The sequence below is a fragment of the Epinephelus lanceolatus genome, chromosome 10, assembly GCF_041903045.1.
Source record: "Epinephelus lanceolatus isolate andai-2023 chromosome 10, ASM4190304v1, whole genome shotgun sequence".
NCBI lineage: Eukaryota > Metazoa > Chordata > Actinopteri > Perciformes > Serranidae > Epinephelus > Epinephelus lanceolatus.
In genome coordinates, this window is record NC_135743.1 from 24,905,857 (window position 1) to 24,927,218 (window position 21,362).

At 40.5% G+C, this 21,362-nt stretch overlaps 3 protein-coding genes across 4 annotated transcripts; 2 read left to right on the forward strand and 1 right to left on the reverse strand.

Moving 5' to 3' along the window:
• The first annotated feature begins 1,971 nt into the window (after positions 1-1,971).
• LOC117265407 (uncharacterized) lies at positions 1,972-4,829 on the forward strand. The gene is made up of 2 exons (XM_033639877.2): positions 1,972-2,183; positions 2,686-4,829. The coding sequence occupies exon 2, from the start codon at positions 2,733-2,735 to the stop codon at positions 4,332-4,334; it is 1,602 nt and encodes a 533-aa protein (XP_033495768.2). The 5' UTR covers positions 1,972-2,183; positions 2,686-2,732; the 3' UTR covers positions 4,335-4,829.
• A 1,852-nt stretch (positions 4,830-6,681) lies between these two features.
• Positions 6,682-14,740, forward strand: LOC117266508 (uncharacterized). Of its 2 annotated transcripts, XM_033641751.2 has the most exons (3): positions 6,682-6,956; positions 9,428-9,553; positions 10,061-14,740. In XM_033641751.2, the coding sequence occupies exons 2-3, from the start codon at positions 9,437-9,439 to the stop codon at positions 13,445-13,447; spliced, it is 3,504 nt and encodes a 1,167-aa protein (XP_033497642.1). In that variant the 5' UTR covers positions 6,682-6,956; positions 9,428-9,436; the 3' UTR covers positions 13,448-14,740. The 2 variants fall into 2 exon arrangements, with proteins under 2 accessions (XP_033497642.1, XP_033497643.1); XM_033641752.2 differs by lacking the exon at positions 9,428-9,553.
• Positions 14,741-15,010: 270 nt separating this feature from the next.
• On the reverse strand, positions 15,011-16,345 carry LOC117266510 (trypsin-3). The gene is made up of 5 exons (XM_033641756.2): positions 16,251-16,345; positions 15,938-16,094; positions 15,561-15,814; positions 15,332-15,468; positions 15,011-15,232 (listed from the first exon to the last, which is right to left on the reverse strand). Exons 1-5 carry the CDS (start codon positions 16,288-16,290, stop codon positions 15,083-15,085), a joined length of 738 nt encoding a protein of 245 aa, XP_033497647.1. The 5' UTR covers positions 16,291-16,345; the 3' UTR covers positions 15,011-15,082.
• Between the last annotated feature and the right edge of the window lie 5,017 nt (positions 16,346-21,362).

Sequence of the window (21,362 nt, forward strand, 5' to 3'; positions counted from 1 at the left end):
AATTATTAAATTTAAATTGTGTATATAACACAAATTTTCCATTCGTCCTCCCACTGTATATCATTGAATAAGGAAGACCAGAAACATCTAGAGGAAGGGACAGTAACATAACTTTTTGTGCATCTAATATTTTTGTTAGAGCACTTCTATTGTATATATTAGTTCCACCAACATAAATATTTTCCACACAATCTTCAAAATTAGCAGGTAGATACATGTAAAACACCAGAGTTTTGTCCAAGTATAAGGACACTTTCTGGTATACAGTAGTATCAAAAACAATAGCATAGTTATTTAGAATTCATCCAGAATTTCTTTGTAGGTCAGTAAGTAACCATATTTATAAAGTAATTGGTCAAACTGTCAGTATCCCATTTTTGAACCATGTGTGATAGAAGATCGTCTTATTTTTATATTGGATGTCTTTATTGTTCAATACAAAGTAGGCCACCTATGGGGCAGAGAAGTTACGTTTGTAAGCTAATAACCAAGCTGTCAGTGCTGGTCTACGAAAATTAGCTAATTTATAAGGAATTTTATCAACAAAGAAATCACATTTTAGTTCAAACATGATACCACCAACTGGATGAAACTGGTAACTGGAAAAATATTTCAAATACTATCCTTTTTAAACATTCAGTAATCTGCTTAATCTTAAATGCTGACTCAAGAACATTTTTTAAATTTCAAAATACTTTATTTCTAAAGTAAAGAGTTATGAAACAGGTATTAAAAGTCCATTCATACTTTTAGTCCTTTACATTAAAAAATATATGCCCTTTAAAATATTGAAAGTCTTTGTTGCTTTTTATTCTTCTTCACATCGTCTAGCAAGGTGCCGTACTGCTCGGGTTCAACAATAAACCAGTTAATGCAGGGTTTGAAGTCAGACCATTTCAATTTGTGGATATAGAGTTTATCAAGAATGATCAGAAACATAATGATATAGGTAATATAGCTTTACATTTGGCATAAACAACACAAAAGCATGGATCCATCCTGCCTTGTATCAACGGTTCAGGTTGTTGTTGGTGGCGGTGGTGTAATGATGTGTCTTGCCACACTTTGGGCCCCTTAGTACCAACTGAGCATGGTTTAAACACCACAGCCGACCTGAGTATTGTTGCTGACCGTGTCCATCCCTGCTCAGTAGCTCAGTGGGGCGGCAGTAGCTCAGTCCATAGGGACTTGGGTTGGGAACCGGAGGGTCGCCTGCTCAAGTCCCTGTCCGGACCAAAATATGGAGCGTGGACTGGTGGCTGGAGAGGTGCCAGTTCACCTCCTGGGTGAGGTGCCCTTGAGCAAGGCACCGAACCCCCCAACTGCTTGGGGTGCCTCACCAAGGGCAGCCCTCTCACTCTGACATGTCTCCACTTTGTGCATGTATAGGTCCTGTTTGTGCATGTGTGTGTCTTTTGGACCTGTGTGTGTAATTGACAAGCAAGAGTGAAAACCTTGAATTTCCCCTCAGGGGGATTCATAAAGTAAATAGTAAAGTAAATAAACTTAAACTTATGACCACAGTGTACCCATCTTCTGATGGCTACTTCCAGCAGGATAACGCACCATGTCACAAAGCTCAAATCATCTCAACATGACAATGAGTTCACTGTACTCCAAAGGCCTCCACCGTTACCAGATCTCAATCCAATAGAGCACCTTTGGGATGTGGTGGAACTGGAGATCCACATCATGGACGTGCAGCCAACAAATCTGCAGCAACTGTGTGATGCTATCATGTCAATATGGACCAAAATCTCTGACACAGTGGCACTGGTGATGTCACGAAGAGTTAAGGCAGTTCTGAAGGCAGTGCTAGCAAGGTGTCCCTAATAAAGTGGCTGCTGATTGTCAAATAGTGCTCATTTTCCTATTTATAGTCTTGCACATCTGTCCAAAATAAAAGGTGACTGTGGAGCTCCAGTCGGTAGGTGTCAGTATAGTGACGCAACACCCGGAAGTTTAGCTGTCGAAGCGCGCCATCCGTAGAAGAAGAGCGGCCTGTGCTCCGCTTTTCGGTGTGGCTAACAAGCTAACTGCCACCCACTCCTGTAAAATACCGGCAAATCAGTCTACTCGTGAATGTCTATCAAAACGTCAATCGACAAGCTGTTTGCAGTTTATTGCAAGGATATAATATTACCTGAATATTTATACGGCGAAACTCTGATATTCATGTGAAGGTAAGCTAACGTTATTGTTCGTTAGCTAGCTGAGGCTAACGTTAGCATGGTAACGTTAGGTTTTTATGGCAAGGCAAAGGCGCGTTCAGCAAAATATCAGCGTTGTAAATACGCTAACGTATTTTTGCAAATGGTAAGCACTATTGAAGAATAGTATTGTGCCACCACATGAATTAGATGGATGACGCTAACGTTACAGTATGTATGTCAAAACCTGTACTGTAACGTTACAGTAAAAAATTATATTGGGAAGAGTTTATTTGCTCATGTCAGAAGGTTAGACTTCCTTTTTAGAGACGAGCAAATGTTCAAAGAATGCTGTGAGTGATTTTTATAAATTACAGTCGTCTCTGCTTTGGTTAGCACACCATTTCATGTAGCGTTTAGCGTAACTAGCTCGTGAGTCACTATTAAATGATGAGGTATAACCGGATTTAACATATGGCCATTTTAGCCATATTCTCTATATGACTGCATTAATCCTAACACCTGTCTCCAACAGGAAAGGTGCTGCAGAGGACTCTACAGTGAACAACAGTGAACACGTCCATGACCGGCCTGATGATGGAGAGAGGAATGCAAAAACTGCACAGTGTCCTGGAGGACGGTCTAGGCAGAGACTTGATGAACGCCGGACGGTTTTGCTTCAGCTGTGAGCAGATATTTGCAAATCGGAAATGCCTGGAGGAACACTTTTGTTCTGCTGCAAGTCACATCTGCTCCTGTGGAACTGAGTTCACTGAATACAAAGACATGCTGGAGCACAGCACTACCCATGAACCAGGGCACCAAGTGCTTGATCATGGAACAATAAGGAAGCGCAGAATTGAGAAGCGCATTGAAGAGGAGGCGCAGCTGAAAAGACTACAGACTGGTGAAGTCGTCTGGCAGACACCTAAATTGAACAATGCATCATCAGTCTCTTTGCCAATGAAGCCAACGCTGCAAGGATCCATTACATCAGCCTATACGCCACAAGTTCCCATGCAGTCTGCGCAGATTACACAAGTGCCTCAGTTGTACCACCCCGGGTCACAATCATCTTTGCTCCCAAATCCTGTCCGCAATGAACAAGACATGCAGAATATTTTTGCAGGTGTAGGTGCACCAACAGTAGATCTTTGGACACTTTACCAGCCTGTCGTGTTGTTGCAAACGGTGCGGAAATTTAACAAGTCCAAGCCTTACACTTGCGGCAAATGTGGGCAGGGATTTATGACAAAGACTGATCTCGTCCACCACCACAGCTCTCATGTCACAGACAAAGTTTCTGGCTGTATAGGATGTGGGCTGCTGCTCTCCAGCAAGAAGATGGTGCCTCGCTTCCATGTTTGTAAGGGACCCAACCCTGTTACCAAATTCAGACTCATCACTGCGAAGCCACTGAAGATGAAGACACAAAATGACGCCAGTACATCAAGGAGTCCGCGTATCCTAGGGCCTAGGTTTCGGGGGGAAAAACAGAGTCCCAGTGCAGCCAGTAATGGCAGTCGCGCACCTCTTATTATTCCCAACCTGCAGCTGAAAAATCAGAAATTCATTGCATACAGTAAAAACAATCAGGGCTTTCGTGCCTCTCCGAATCTGCAAGTGAAGAGTCCCAGTGCATCCAAGCCTTATATCATCGCCCCCTTTCCATCGATGAGTCAGAGTCCAAATCCCAGTGCATCCAACAGAAGCAGTCAGGGGCTTCTTGTCACTTCCTCCATGCAGTTCAAGATGCTCTCAAACTCTGCATCAGGTATGTCGAGCAGAGCATTGCAGACATCCTCTGCATCAAGTGGGTTCCCATGTCGTGTCTGTCATCTTCCTTTTGAAACTGCTCAGCTGCTACAGAGGCACAAGTGTATCAAAGCACAGGAGTTTATGGCACACCACGTGCGAGGTGGCAAACAGCGTTACAGAATAAAGAGGGTGACACCAGTGGCGAGCTCAGTTCCTGCCCAGATGAATGGCGAGCGAAAACTTGGGATTCCTTCACCTGGTAATGTAATGAAAAACCAAGTCATGGCTGTCGGTCAAGGAGTGATTCCTGTAAATGGGAAAACAGAAGTAGATATGGAGGATGATTGCTACATAGTTGAAAGCGGACCAGACAAACCTGCTGAGATGATTTACCAAGTAACCTCATCTGTCCCTATTAAGACTTGACCAAACAAGAGCTGCACATCCAGTTTGCATGTCACGTTTTATGTTTATAAAGGACCAAGTGCATAAAGTCAGTCCTGTTTGAACAGCATCAACTTGTTAGGTTAACTGCGCAGGAACACGATGCTTTCTGGCTTTCTCCAAACTATTAAAGATAAGAAAGTGTCAGATGAATAGCGACAATAAACACGCTTCCTTATCAAGCTGGATTTTTTTGTCAGTTCTGTAAACAGTTCCAATAATGGTGCCCCTGCAATCATAATAGAAAATGTAAATCAGTAAAGTTCATTAATGAAAATGTATGTGCATGGTTTACCCATGTTTGGTGGGATAACCAGGTATGGTCTTATAGTTTGTTTTTCTTTTTTAATTATGTTTTTAGTATGATCAGAATGTGTTGTGAGGCTGTGGGAATTGACCACAATACCTTGTGTGTTCTTACCAGCTTTGTCAGACTTTAAGATTACAGTATATGTTGTATTAAACTATATTTTCAAACTCTGTGTGTGTGTGTGTTCATGGGATCCTGCAGCACGTTGTATCATTCACATGATAAATGGACTGAATGTAAAGTGCTTTTCACCTGACAGCAGTGCAAATACTTCAGTTAATGACAGTGTATAATATGTAATGCTTTTAACAGCTGTGTGCAGTTAACAATGCTTTACAACTACAGTAATGAAGTAAGAATATGGTGATGGTGTGACAGTAAAATAAGTGACAAAGAATCATGAAATGAAGACAGAATTTTAAAAAAATAACAGATTTGGCAATAATGCCATTGTGTCTATTACATATTGGTATTTTGTGGAGTGTTTGATTTGGTGTCAGAAAAATAAAACTATGATGAATCAACATTTTGTTTTTACAGCTCAACAAACAACTATTATTTAAACCAACAATCCTCCACAATGCTATGTTTAATTTACTTTGTTTCCATTATCTAATGATTTAGTGCCTAATTTCTTAATTTTTCCTGCATCTTAATTCTCACTTAATGACAGTGAAAGCATCTTTTCCTCAGTGATGCATTCAGGAGCCATTGTCTGTCTCGCGGCTCTAATCTCCAGCAGGGGAGGCCATTTCAAAGCAGGAACAAAGTGCTGTTGTCTGTCCATTTGTGATGAGGTAAATATTCAAAAACGTGGATGCGGCGTTCAAGTGTTGTTTGAGTGCTTGTAATCTCTAAATCTAACGTGATAATTGAAAACCAGGCACCTAACGGTAGAAGAAACAAGATAACTGCACAGAAATACGTTTGGGTGGTTGATATTTGTAGGTGTTGAACTAAATAAGGAGCAGTGTTAGGCACATTGCTGGGAGTTTGTCTACCTGTCACCTCCAGTTTCCAAGCTTCCTGTCCTTAAATGATATATTTCTCACAACAGACATATCCAGTGGTGGGTGAAGTAGTTAGAGCCAAGTAAAATTAGTAATGCCACAATATACAAATACTACATTACAAGTAAAAGTCCTGCATTCAAAATCTTACTTATGTAGAGAATTATTAGCATCAAATATATTTAAGTATCAAAAGTAGAGGTACCCCTGATGTAATTTAGCCCCACTCAATAGTATTAAACTGAATGTATATTATTAGAATAATATTATTAATGCATTTATGTATAAGCAGCATTTTAATGTTAGCAATGTAAAGCTAATTAAAGACCTTTTTTTAATCTGGCTTTTAATTTGGAGTAATATTACAGCCTTAATTCTAAGTTTTAATCATTGTATTTCTTTTACTTTATTTCTGGTGTTTATTTTAATTGTATAGACTTTATTTATTTAAAAAAAATTTTTTGCCAACATTCATAGTTGTTTATTTTTATTTGATTTTTATTCATTTATTTATTCACTTATTTATTATTTTGCCTGTGTTGTGTCAGTTTTGTATGTGAAGCACTTTGTGGTTAATGCTTGTATGAAAGCTGCTAAATAAATACAGTTGAGTAGGGTAAATCCTGATCTGAAAAGTAACTAGAACCTCAGCTGTCAGACAAGAGTAATGGATTAAAAATTACTCCATTGTAAATGCCTCTTAAATGTAGTGGAGTAAAAATGACTATTATATATGCCACTTAAAAGTAATGGAGTAAAAATTACTCCATTATATATACCACTTAAATGTAGTGCAGTAGAAGTAAAAAGTACCAGATAACTGAAATACTCAAGTAAAGTACAAGTAGCTCAAAACTGTAATTGAGTATAGTACTTGAGAGTAAATATACTTAATATAATTTATTTTCCACCACTGCACATATCACCAAAACACTCACCTGTCATCTTATCCACTTTTGTCAACTACTTTGAACAACTCAAGATCGACAATTTTCCCACAGCACTTGAAGTACCCACTGTGTACGCTCGCCGTGATTGACACTTTTTCGGTTGGCTTTGTGCGTGGATATCGAGTGGCTCACTGCTGCAAACTGCTCTGAAAGGAGGAGAAAGCCAGGTCCACATTAACAGATCAACTCCCAGACCAATGCACGCGTGTAAAAAGTGCCAAACAGCCACGCAACGACAGCGCATATGTTAGCTTTGAGCTAGCCACTGCTAGCTAGTTGAGCAGCGGTCAGTGAATGGCTACGCAGAGACCAGTCTTGACTCTCTCCCACGCAGGCAAGCAGTTTGTGTTTACTACCACCCATCACATTTGGTTACCGCTGTTGAGAAATGTCCTACACAGGCGTTTGTAGCTATAAAGACAGTCACACGAGCTGACATTGCAGTTAGCGGTTAGCGTTAGGTTGGTGTGGCCTGTAACGTTTAATGAGCAGAGCTAGCAATGTGGCCTACCTAAAGATAACGCCTACATTGTTAGTCATGCTGCTGGTGGCTTTTGATGATAGTTGAACTGGTAGCTGCATGCTCAGGCTGACTCTTCGGTCATATGTGTTATAAATACATGTTGTGTGACCTGTTAGGACGCGGTTATGTCTCAGTGGGTTTGTGTGTGACTGAAATCAAAAGCCATTAGCTGCTGTGAGCATCAGAGAGACTCCATCACATGAAGTGTGTCTGCAGGGGAGATGAGAGACGGGCTGACATTAGCATCAGCCACTGCACATCCACACAAGACACTGTGGATTTCTTTGCATTAGCTGTTACATGCACCTAAAGCAACAACCAGGTGCTTTGCAAACTTATTGACACCATACTTTGAGTCTAGAGTGTGTCCCACAGGTTCAGGAGTGACTAGATGTAAAGTCAGTGCAACGTGTGGTCTGTTATGAACAGAGCAAACATGCACTTGTTTTACTTGAATATAGAAAAAAGGCAGATTTCATTAACTGCTTTCCAGAGCTGCAACGATTAATCGATTAATTGTTAACTGTTAAATTAATCAGCAACTATTTTGGTAATCGATATATCAGTTTGAGTCATTTTTAAAGAAAAAACTATCTAATTCAAGCCTCTTAAATGTGAATATGTTCTGGTTTGTTTACTCCTCAGTGAATATCTTTGGGTTTTGAACAAATTAGATCTGCAACGATTAATTGATTAGTTGTTAACTACTTAATTAATCGCCAACAAAAATTTGATAGTCCATTAAACGGTTTGAATGATATTTTTAAAGAGGAGAAAAGCCCAAATTCTCTGATTTCAGCTTTTTAAATTGGAATATTTTCTGGTTTCTGTACTGCTCTATGACAGTAAACTGTATAGATTTCTGTATAGACCTAACAACTAATCGATTGATGGAGAAAATAGTTGATAGATAAAACGACAATGAAAATGACAGTTAGCTGCAGCCTTTAAACAAAACAAGATATTTGAGGATGTCATCTTGGGCGTTGGGAAACACTGATCGTCATTTGTCAATATTTTCTGACATTATATAAACCAAACAACTAATTTAGTTATCAAGAAAATAAACGACAGATTAATTAAGAATGAAAATAATTGTTAATTGCATTCTTATCCATTACAAGAAATGCAAAACTATTATCAGCAAAATATTTCAAAAATTAACGTGCACATTGAACAGAAGAGTCCTTTCCTTGAGTGTTATGTTACTTTAATATATTCTGTGTGAGGTATTATTGGATTATTATGTCATGCCTTAATGTGTAAGCAACATTTTAATGCTGTAGCTGGTTGTGATGGAGCTCATTTTCTATCATTAAAAAAAACAGTCGGGCAGATTATTCTGATATTATGAATCATAATTTATAAGATGGCTGCGCGTTTTTAGGAGAATGTTTATGTGCTAACGAGGGATGGGACGATACATTTTATTTTACATTTTATCACGGATCACAATAAAAACTCTCGCAGTTGATCGTGGTGATTTTCTATTATCAGGACGAACATAAAAATCCTCATGTCCTATCTGTGATGCAATTAAGATGTCTGTTTCTTTATTAAAGTTAAAATGATTCCCATATGTTTTAACACAATTTTAAATTTCAGTAATATTTTTTGTAATGATGTGGAAAATATCATGAATTGCAATCATTTTGACAAGGATAATTGTGACATGAAATTTCCGTATCATCCCATTGCCTACAGCTAAACGTTCATGTGAAAATGTAGAAGAGAATAGTACAGTGTCCCTCTTTGAAAACTTGTGAGGCATTTGGTAACCTGAAGTGCAAAGTCCCTCAGAACTCTATTTAAGTAGAGTTTTTAAATTAATGTTCTGAATTACTTTCCACCACAGGTTATGAAAGTCTTTCCCAACTCACCAATTTTCCATCACATTAATCCCAAATCGGCTCAGCATCTATCCTTTTGGACAAGTTTTGATAAGGCGATCACAAATTTATCTGGTTTCTGTGTGAAACACAAAGCAGCACATGTTAATAGAGCAGAAATCTGCACCAGTGAATTATATGCTGGTCAAGTGATTGCTGTCAGCAGTCCTCTCTCTGATCCAGATTTTCATCATACTTTGCCATAAACACCTGTGCTTGAATCCCTGAGTGAGTTGGTGAGCTTTGTTACCTCTGAACAATCGTAATGCAGCCAACCACTTCTAAATTATCACAGCAAATAGGCGGAGCATGCAGTGAGTGTACACACTACTGTAAGATTACACATTGCTGTTGTTATGAGTTACAGCCTCCATGTGACTGTTTTGTCCACAGACTCTTGACATGGGGAGTAAAATGTCCTTCAGCAGAGGAAGCAGTGACCAAAATACAGTCTCTGAGTTAACTTCTGTGGCGTCGCATCCTCGCAGTTCCATTCATGCTCCTTCGGACTGCAAGCAGGTAGTTAGTGAGAGATAAAAATAGACGAGTCACCCCAAAATGATGCTTTGTGTTACAGTACACCGCACGATTCCTGGAGCAGCCTGCTAGTGGAATAGTGATGCGTTTTTTTTTTTTTTTTGTGTAAAAACTTTTAAACTTGAGGGCTTGTATAAGGACTATTGTTTTCCGTTTTTTTTTGTTTGATAGTTTGTTATTCAGACTGAATTATATAGTTTGATATGTCTGTCAGTCAAGATATGTAATATTCTAATTCTGCATGCATTTACATTCGCATGTGGTTGTCTGTCGTGCACCTGTTAAAGGATTTTACTACATAGATATAGACATTAACAACGTACAACGAATTATAAAGGCAATAAGGTTTTCGTTGATGCAGTTTGGGTTCTTTTGTTTGTTTGCTTTTTTTGGTTTTTGCATGCCTTTTATCGTCTTACTATTTTAGGAGACTTGTGCTACAGTACCACGACTACATTTGTGACACATGCAGTTTCCTTTCTCCCACAGATACCTGAAGAAAAGGTATGCAGTGAGGAAGACCTGGACTCCAGGTGGGGAGAAGAAATGAAAGCAACAGAACCGACTCAACCTGCACCTGAATCCCACCCATCGGGGCACGTGGAGTCTGATGGCCTTGTTAACTCTGAAACCGCAGACGGAGCAAATTGCCAACACAGTGAGAATATATCGACTCAGATAGGGATGGAAGAAAAGTCTGAAATGGCACCTGCAAGTTTGTGCAGCTCTACAACAGACAGTCATGGACAGCCTGTGGAGGTCCGCAGGAGACCCGGGCGCCCACGTAAAGTGAAACCACTGCTAACTGAAAACCGAAATGATCCAGGCTGTGCTGGGTTTGATGCAGTTCAGCATAAGGAGATCAGCACGACAATACCGCTGCCAACATGCTTGGAGAACCACAACAGCGATGTGCCTAATGATGATAAAGTAGAAAACAATGTCCCCGTGCTGCCCAAGAGAAAAAGAGGAAGACCAACAAAAGTAGAAGTTGAAGCTTACAGGGCTTTGGTTGCTAAGGCTGCTGCTGCCTCTCCTGCGTCTTTTGCTAAAGCTAAACGTGTTAGCACCCCTGCATGGAGCCTGAGGAGTCGAGTTGAAAATCACAGTGTGATACAGGATGGAAAGCCTGAATCTGAAAGCAAGGTAGACCCGAAGCAGACTGAAGGGACTCCCACAGAAAATCGTAATGCGTTAAACTTTCAAGGCGTTAAAAGAAGAAGAACTAGACTGGCTGATCAGCAAGTCCCAGCTAAGGTGTCCAGACTGGATGTTTCCCAGGAGGCCTCGTCACTGTTGAGCAACGATACAGGCTGTCGAGAGACAGATAAGCAGGTGGAACTTAACACTGACAAACAAGAGACTGATACAGATGGAAAGAGCTGCCAACTCTCCCAGCAGACAGGACAAATGGAAAGTGCATCACCACAAAGAAAATTGAGTTCCCAGCCAGCCGCTGAGCCTGAAGTTATTCCTTCTGATGGTGTGAGCAGTATAAACTTGGTAAGCCCCACTCAGAGTGATGACCCTAAAATAAAACAGTCAGCCAACATGAATGGCAGCGAGGAGTCACAATCAAAAAGCAGTCTTGACTCTACGAAGAATGCAGACTTTAGCACGGATGCTGTAACATCCTCCGAACAACCACCTAAATCTGCTGGAGCCCCCCCTGCTGTAAAAGCTGAGAATATCGAGATAGAGCTGGATCATTTGAATCCTGAGTTAAATAATCCTAAATCTTTACAGTGCAATGCCAACGCCACAGGTAAAGCTGGGGGTCCAAACAGTCAGCGAAGCACTTTCAGGCGCAAGAGGGGCGGCAAGAGAAGGAGGAGAATAAGCAATGTTGTGTTACAGGAAGAGCAGCTTGCCGAGAGCCATGTTGACACTCAACCAAATACAGACTGTGGTGACGGGGATGAGGAGGCCAACGCAAATGTCAGCCACACTAAAAGACGGGGGAAAACTCACTTGAAATGTAGTTACTGTGGTCATATATCTAAATTTCTCTCTCAGTTCATCATCCATCAACGCATTCATACAGGAGAACGACCTTTCAAATGCCCTGAGTGTGGGAGAGGTTTTAGTAAAAACTCCAACTTAAATCTTCATCTCAAGACGCACAAAAAGAGCCACATGTATCAGAAATGTCCGTATTGCAAGATCAAATTCTCTTGCTCGGAGTACGCAGCTCATATGAAGATGCATTTGATGGACCAGGACTCCGAGAACAACAAATCTAAAAAACACAGCAGAGAGAACGACCATGGAAATAATCAGGGACTTCATAGACCTGTCTCTCCGGAGAAGAGAGAAAGAAAAGTGTGCCAGTACTGTGGTAAAACATTCCGGTTTCAGTCTGCCCTTATTAGACATGTGCGTGTCCACACTGGGGAGAAGCCTTATAAATGTGATATATGTGGCAAAGCTTTCGGTCAGGCCTATTTCCTGCGGGTTCACGAGCTGACTCACTGGTCTGTAAAGCGTTACAACTGCACACGCTGTGAAAAATCATTCACTCACTATAGCAATGCAAAAAATCACACTTGTAGACCTTCAGGAAGCAGCGACGATTTGCACCCTAACAATCGTGTAAAGCCTTCACTAACGTACACGTGCCACATCTGCAAGAATGTTTTCGACCATCTGCAGGAGTTCAACAGCCACATGAGAGACCACACCGGTGCAAAGCTTTATCGCTGCTTGTATTGTGACAAGCTTTTTGCTTCGATGTCGGAATTTAGCGCCCATCGCACTCAGTGTGGAGGAGAGCGACACGCCTCCGGTTCTAGGATAGAAGAGGATGAGACAGTGTCGTTAATAAAGTACACAGTGCCTGCACTTAGGTGTTCAACTGGAATCAATTCAGCTGCTCCTCTCATAGGCGCTAATTGTGAACCACAGAAAAAAACACCACAGACCAACCGCAAAAAACGCACCGCAAACCTAAAGAAACCATTCCAGTCCACAGTCATACCGGCTCACAACCTCTCGCACTTTGTGTCAAAGTTAAACAAACTAGATAACCGCTCGGACCCCAGGAAATATTTATGTCCGAGCTGTGGGCGACTCTTCAGACACATGGGCAGACTCCGAGCCCACATGCTCACTCACCCCCCGGGTCAGAGTTACACCTGTGCCTGTTGTGGCAAGACTCTAGACGACTGGAAAAAGCTGTGGCATCATCAGAGAGTCCATCGACAGAGACGCGGCCGCTTCAGTTGTCCTCAGTGCGGCAAAGGTTTCCGCTTCGTGGAGCCGTACAAAAAACACATGAGCGAGCACCCAGATTTCCAGTGGATTCAGGTCAGGCCCAAGAAAGTGTTTCTGCCTTATCAGTGTGAGCAGTGCAGGTGCAGCTTCAAGACTCTAGATTTGCTGTTCAGTCACCAGCTCTGCCATTCCTCAACACACAAGGACTCAGATTTCGATTTATCCGTAGATGAACACGCTACACAGTCCAACAAGAAAACGTTAAGCCCTCCCACAAACAAACACCTAGCTACATCTTGTCCAGATCCTGAAGAAAACGACTCTCTTCTAAGCCCCTTATCCAAATATCCAGACCCAGTAACTCAAGGTTTGTCCAACAGTCAGGGTCTTGATTGGGGTAAAACTTCCCAGCGTCCCAGCACCACACATTCAAGATTTTCATTTATCCAAGACAGTGAAACCAGTCATGACAGAGTAGATGAAAATGCATTTGGAAAACCTGTAACTCCTTTGAGAACTGTGAAAAGACACGTAAGCCAAAATGCCAGCATATCAAATGACGGGTCTGCAGGTGGTGTTAAGTGTGCCGTGTGTGGTGATGCATATCCTGCCATTTCAGACCTTTATCACCATTATTTGCAGCATGCCAGAGGCCAGTTGTAATAACCTAGATGGAGACACATTGCCCCGTATTTGTTCATTAACTCTTTTTTTTTTCTGTCATATATATATATCGTGTTTCACACAGGGGGGTTCTGTAGTCCTAGATTAGAACATGTAGAAACATTGTCTGTTACATACCTGCTACAGTACGAGGATTTGTTTACAATCATGTATTCAACCTGTCATGCCTGACAGTTTTCAATCTCTGAATATAGACACTGAATGTGCAAAATAATAGGGACACTTTCTGTTTTTCGTGTAGTTTATCACCCTCAGATAGAAGCCACTAGCCTTTCTTTAGTTTGTGTAATTACATTTCTGTCCATCAGGAAGAACAGAGGAGATGCAGATAGAGAGAAACTGTCAGAAAGATGCCCCAAGTATTTTGTGCATTCACTTGATTATTGGTAAGAACCAGCCCTGGCGCAATATAATCAGCAACAAAACAAGCATTTGAAAGCATTAATTGTGTGTAAATGGCTGATAATGGAAAATAAGTTTGATTAAAAAATATTTATACAAGTGAAACAACCACTGAAACATTTTGAGCCCTGTAACTTCCTGCCATCATTATTTTATAACGTGGAAAAGTACCCTGACCTGATGAGAGGGGTGGACGTCACACTGAATTCATTTCCTTCTTATTGCTGTGAAAATTTATTTTGGCAGACATGACGAAGAACTTGTCTCATTTTATTTTTACAACATGTCTGTCGATGAATAGTATGACCACTTAATTGAATAGTCGCTGTATATTTTGACCAATTGTATCCTTATCATGATACGTGCATTTGCTTTATGACCATTGTGAATTTTATATCAAACGTGCGCAATCCAAATCTTGCAGGTCCTTTCTTGACGTATTAAAGTGAAACTGTTCAGAATGTTTCAGAGGAAGTGTTGTACTGATTTCACATTTGTTTCGTTCTGGTATCCAACAAGGACATGTATCGGCATTTTGTATTTACCTTTTAAAGTGAATATCAGCTTTACTCATGCACGTTTGTCAAAGACTTTGCTCTATCATGGACTTGTGAACTGATGGCTGAAACCAAGTGATGCTAAATTTTTCTTGAAAATACACCAACAAATGCACATCGAACATCCATTGTTACTTTTTACTGCCTTTGAAATATTACATTGTCATGCTTCAGTGTCAGGCTGGATTTTGTTGGAATCATGAAAAAGAAAAAACCTTTAAAAATATGTTTCCCAGATGGACACCCTGCTCTGTTGTATATGAGTTTATGCTATAATTTGTCTTAAAACCAATAAAGGTCATTTTTGTATTGATATGTGATTATGTCTGTCATTTTAGGTCAGAATTTATGCACACTTACTCTATACGTAAGATAACCATGAGATCCTTAAAGTAACTTGTGAATAAAGATAGTGAATCCTGACAGATACAGTAGGTCATGTGTATTCCTAAACAGCTGTGTTTGGGGCTTCTTTACCTCAAAGCCAGTGAAAGAGCTGTTGCAGAGTATTGAATATTTCAGACCAACGTGATGAGTTTGAGTACAATCTGCAATGCTCAGCCAAGAAGTCAAATACATGAGGTGTCTTTGATTTTTCCATTTATTAAAGGGTCATACAGTTTTCTGTCCTGTAAGAAGGGACCGTAAAGCAACTTTAGTTGGAGGCCATGGTGTTGCGAATCCAGGAGTTGTAGTTGCAGACCTTGGCGTAGACTCCAGGCTTGTTCCTTTGGGCGCAGCCATAACCCCAGGACACCACACCCTGCAGCTGACCGTTGCACACCACGGGGCCACCAGAGTCACCCTGATAGGACGCAGACAGAGAGGACAACATGTGAGCAGAGGTGTTGTGACATTTGGTGTATCCACTGTAAGAAACAGTGATAATGACTTTAGTTCGTACCTGGCAGGAGTCCTTGCCTCCCTCCAGGAATCCAGCACAGAACATGTTGGAGGTGATCTGTCCAGGGTAGGAGGACCTGCAGCTGCTGTCGCTCAGGATGGGGGCATCCAGACACCTCAGGCGATCAGGGTAGTTGTCTGGAGAGGAAGACAGACCACACATGTAAATATTCATACCCAGCATGTAGTAAGAAAATATTTTCCAGATGTGACTGCAGTGTGTTACTGACTTCCAGAGCTGCTGGTGTTGCCCCATCCAGAGATCAGGCAGCGGGTGCCAGAGCCGGCACAGCTGGAGGGCAGGGACACGGTGCGGACGTAGTTGTTGAGGGTGGCGGGCTTGCTGAGCTTGATCAGCATGATGTCATTGTCCAGGTTGCGGCTGTTGTAGCTGGGGTGACGGATGACCCTAGCAGAGTTGATGAACTGCTCGGTGCCCTCATTGACAGCAATGTTGTGCTCACCGAGACGCACCTGGACGCGGCTGCAGAGAGAGACATGAGGGTTAGGTTACATGTGACACCTGTAATGAGGCAACTCGTCTGTTTACCAGCAGCTTTATGCTGTAACAGCACAGTCAGTCGAACCTAAACTGAAATACACTTACGACTTGTAGCAGTGAGCAGCAGACACCACCCAGGTGCTGGAGATCAGAGAGCCTCCACAGAAGTGGTAGCCAGAGTTCAGAGAGACCTGGTAGGCCACAGAGTTCTTCCTGCACTCATAGCCTCCAACAATCTTGTCATCCTCAATGGGAGCAGCATCTGATGGAGAATTTATGACCAGATTTTATGTTTGCAGAACTGCAGTTTTCAAATAAATCTTAAAGCAACTAATCCTTCTGTCACAAAATCCTCTAATGACTTAGGAAAGGAAATGAGGAGTAAAGTAAGTAAGACCTGTTTAGTTATTATACTCACATGCCACTGCGAACAGAGCCAGAAGAATGAAAGCCTTCATGATGGAGTCAGTCTCAGCCTCGGTGTCAGCTCAGCTGCACTGCAGCTCCTTTTAAACCCACTCTGTCCCTCTGCTATCTGATTGGCCAAGGACACGCATTTCAGTTTTTTTACCTTTATCTGATAGGGTAACGTGTGTGAAAACACACCTGGAAGACGAGAGCCAACATGTTACATACGTGTCTTTTGGTTCCAACATGCCAAGCACATGCATAAACAGATTTTGTGTATTTCTATGGGTCCTTGAAATCCTTAAGGTTTTGTCAGTCTGAGGGAAATAATCAAGGCCTTTAAAAGTTTTTGAAAATAGACACAAATACTCATGTTTCATTAAAAGTGCTGAGAGGCAGTTATTGCAGTTATCCCCAATCAGGGAAAAGATAGGCTGGACTGTTCAAATTATAGACCTGTGAGCCTTTTAAATCAGGACTACAAAATATTTGCATCTATATTAGCTAAACGACTGGAACAAATTCTGCCTGAAATCGTACACCTGGATCAAACAGGCTTTATTAAACAGCGGCAAACTCAAGAAAACAGACGTACATTACATGTACATTACATGTGATCCATCAGATAAACCAGGAACAAAATGAAGCAATCATATTTGGCTTGGATGCCGAAAAAGCGTTTGACTCTGTAAGTTGGTCTTTTTTATACAACACTTTGCATAAATTTCAATTTCATAGAACGTTTATTCGGACAATCCAGAGTCTCTATAACAAGCCAACAGCAAGAATTAAAATAAACGGTTCCCTTTCAGCATCCTTTGAGTTGGAGCGTGGCTGTCGACAAGGATGTCCTATTAGTCCTCTCCTCTTTGCCCTCTCCATAGAGCCTTTAAGTCAAATGATCAAACAAAATGATAATATACATGGTATCTCATTGGCTGGTGAACATAAGATAGCGCTTTTTGCGGACAACGTCCTGATGTTCTTTGTAGCAATATCAGGCTACAAATTAAACTCACATAAATCTCAGATGCTACCATTCAAATACACGACAAGTCAACAGTTCAGAGATAAGTATGTCATTAATGAAGTGAACAAATTGAATTACCTGGGTGTGAAAATACCAAAGGACCTTACAAGTCTAACCTCTGAAAACTATGACCCTCTGCTTTCCAACATTAGAAAGGATTTGGACAGGTGGGACCTGTTACCCTTCCTGGGGCTGATTCAACGAGTAGAAATAATTAAATTGAACGTGCTCTCGAGGCTGCTTTATTTGTTTCAGTCACTTCCAGTGGAGATCCCTGAAAATAAATTTTGCTGAGTGGGATAAGTGGATTTCGAGATTTCTGTGGCAGGGAAAGAAACCTAGAGTTAGATACAAGACACTCCAGGTTCCAAGGTGTAAAGGAGGCCTTGCTCTCCCCTGCCTAAAAACTTATTATCAAGCTGCCCAGATTAAACCCTTGATCCATATTTGTGACCCAAGCTGTTCAGCTATATGGAAAACCATTGAATGCCATTGCTCGGGCAAGATCCCATTACAGGCCATCATTGGGGACAGTGAATTAAAACACCATCTTGAGGCAAAGCCTAACCCATGGCTAGAGGTATCACTTAAAACCTGGTTTAAAATTGTGAAGTTATACGGGCAGAAGGAGCCTTTTTCACTGATTAGGTGGGTGGCTTAAGACCCAGCCTTCACTCCGAACAGACTGGATGCAACCTTTAAGTTGTGGCAGCAGCGAGGGATCGATATTTATTTGGACCTCTTTGAAAAAACCTCTCTTAAAAGTTTTCTAAACTTGAAGGATCAATATAGAATAATCAACCAGGACCTCTTTAGATATTTGCAGTTAAGACACGATACAGAAAGAATAATTAATAAAGATGATCTGGGAAAATCTACATCTGGAGCCGGGGTGTTAAGAATCTTTATTGTTGCATACAGAGCAGACCTAGGTGCAGGGACGGTTTCCAAATTATATAAAGGCCTTCAGGAATTAGGTGGGACCAATACATCTTACATAAAAGAAAGATGGGAAAATGAAGAAAACTTTGTACTATCACTAGAGGAGTGGGAAAATTTAAATGACATGCAATGGAAATCAACTAACTCTTTGTCATGGAGAGAGTTTAATTGGAAAAACAGGGTCAGATATTTTTTAACACCTGCACTCAAGCACCCTGGGGGGAGGCAGACAACATGCTGGAGAGGCTGTGGGACAGACAGAGCAAATCACTTTCATGTGTTTTGGGAATGCACTGTGATTCATCAATATTGGATTGAAATTAGAGACAGTATGAAAAATGTATTAAGATGTGACATTGATTTTTGTTTTCAAGTTATGTATTTGGGTAAAAAGCCACACCAACTTTTAGGTTTCTCAAAATTATATATGTTCAACATAATGCTGGTCGCCAGTAAAAAAGCGATCACAAAAAATGGCTAAATCAAAGAGCACCCACACTAGTAGACTGGTTCAATGTGATGCATGAAATTTACGTCATGGAAAAACTAACATTCGCTCTAAGACTCAAGATGGACCAACTCGAAAAATGCTGGAAAGGATGGATTGATTTCATTAGCCCACATAGATCAGACTTCAGGTTATAATGGAACATCATTTGTAATGTAACCCCCATGTTTTTTCTATGCTACACGCCCCCCTTTTATTTATTTATTTATTTTACTTTACCTCTATTTTTAATTCTCTTACTTTCTTTTTCTGTTTGTCCAATTTGAACTGTTTCAATTGTTAAAAAAGTGTACAAAGTATAACACTCTGTATATGTTGACTTTAAACATAATAAAAAGGTAATTTAAAAAAATAAAAAAAAAGTGCTGAAATGTATATATTTTGTGCAAAAGAGAGATTTTTTGCTTCACATTAGTAATGTAATTGTTGTCTGGGAGGTTATGTAAGGCCTGCTTGTTCTCATTGTAAGAAAAAATGAGTATTGTAACAGTAGCTTAATCTCTGTCTCAAACTCTGCCATATTGGGTCCTTGAATTTGAAGGACTCAGGCTTGGAAAGTCCTTGAAAGTAATTGAATTCGATATATAAGAAGGTGTAGAAACCCTGACAAATACATTTCGCTAACACTGTTTCTCATCTTTTTTATTATTATTCAAAGCAAAATATTTTTTTTCTTTAATGTCTGTTTCTTTCTTAATAGATTTTTCTAAATCATAGTCAGGCGCAATAGATGTTTCTTATTCACGGAGCAACAATAGCTCACAAAGAAATTTGATCCAACAATTGTCTGTATTGTAATATTTTGATAAACACCAGGAATCCACGTTCCCATAACTTTGTTTTCATTCATTCATTCATTTTCTGTAACTGCTTACTGGTACAGGTTCGTGGGTATGTTGGAGCCTATCCCAGCTGACACTGGGTGAGAGGCAGGGTACACCCTGGTCAGGTCACCAGACTATCACAGGGCTGACACATAGAGACAGACAACCATTCACACTCACATTCACACCAACGGGCAATTTAGAGACATCAATTAACCTGCATGTCTTTGGACTGTAGGAGGAAGCCGAGGTACCCGGAGGAAACCCACGCTGACAACATGCAAACTCCACATAGAAGGGCCCCAGCTGGCTGGTGGATTGCAACCCAGAGCATCTTGCTGTGAGGCAACAGAGCTGTGTTGTCCATATATTAGAATCCACAGGAGCAGCAGATGGCATCGAAATGACAATCAGAATTAACATGAAGGTGGTTATATAGTGGGAGACACGTTTTGGAGAGTTACTGTTTTCAAAGCTAAAATTTGACTTTACAAGTTGTTTCTTTGATCAGATGTTCCTTTCACTACAATGAGTGGGACATGGTTTATATTTGGAGTGGCATCTGTGCCGCACACTTAAAAGGGAGCGCCACCCAAATTAAAAATTCCAATATATTATTTCCATGGCCTGGGAAAGTTCAGTCAGTATTTGTGAACACGAGCTACTCTCTCTAAAAACCAGAAACAACAGCAGTAAGTCTCAAACTTGTGATGTCATAGGCTATAAAGTCAGGAGCTGCTCCACAGACAATGAATGGGAGACTGATTTTATGGACACAGCATGTTTGTTTTCTTTTTTATACCCAAATGATCTTTAGTCTATTGTAGTAGTACTACTACTACTGCTGTAGTAGTAGTAGTAGTAGTGTCATCTAAAACATCTTTCCCAGTTCACTTTCTATTCAGCAGCTCTACATTTTATACTTGATGACATCACAAATTTGAGTTTTAACACACTAGTTTTTGGATTTGGGAGAGAGTTGTTCATGTTTACTAATATTTTTGGACTGTCTTAGACCACATTAGTAACATGTATGACTTTTGAAAATGAAAGTAACGTTCATGTACCAAAACAATCTCAAAATATTACTCCCTATGTTCTTTAGATAGAATGGAAAAATCTAACATGCAACCTCAAGTACAGTTTCATGTGTCTTAAAATAGATTTTTTTTTTAACTTACATTAGTCTTTCATCATAAAGTTTGTGTCAGTAAAAGTGTGATTAAAATTATGATTGAGATTGATTCTGGTTTTGCCTTCTGAGATTTAATGTGTCTGTCAAACTTTGCAAGACAAATTACCAGTGACAAACGGAAACAAATCACATCAGCATTGTAAATGTTTGTCTTTTAAGATATTTATGTTGAATATCTTTTATGGTAACAAAGATACAGACGGTGTTATATTCTACTTCCACATTTGTGAATCAGCCATTTCTTTGTGCTGTAATTCATGTCAATGAAAATTAGAAAGTCGAAGAGCAGTTCTCCTAAAGCTGAGAAATCAGCCTTCTCTTTTTTTTTTTTTTAAAGATATTTTTTGGGCATTTTTAAGCCTTTAATGGACAGGACAGACAAGCGTGAAAGGGGGAGAAAGAGAGGGAGTGACATGCAGCAAAGGGCCACAGGCTGGACTTGAACCTGGGCCACTGCGGCAACAGCCTTGTATACGGGGCGCCTGCTCTACCACTAAGCCACTGACGCCCCAAAATCAGCCTTCTCTTCATGTTAATGTTGTGTGTTGTGTTGTATTTCACATTTGCAGTGAGCAACATCCTTAACAATACATTTTAAATACAGAATATAGCTTCATTTTATT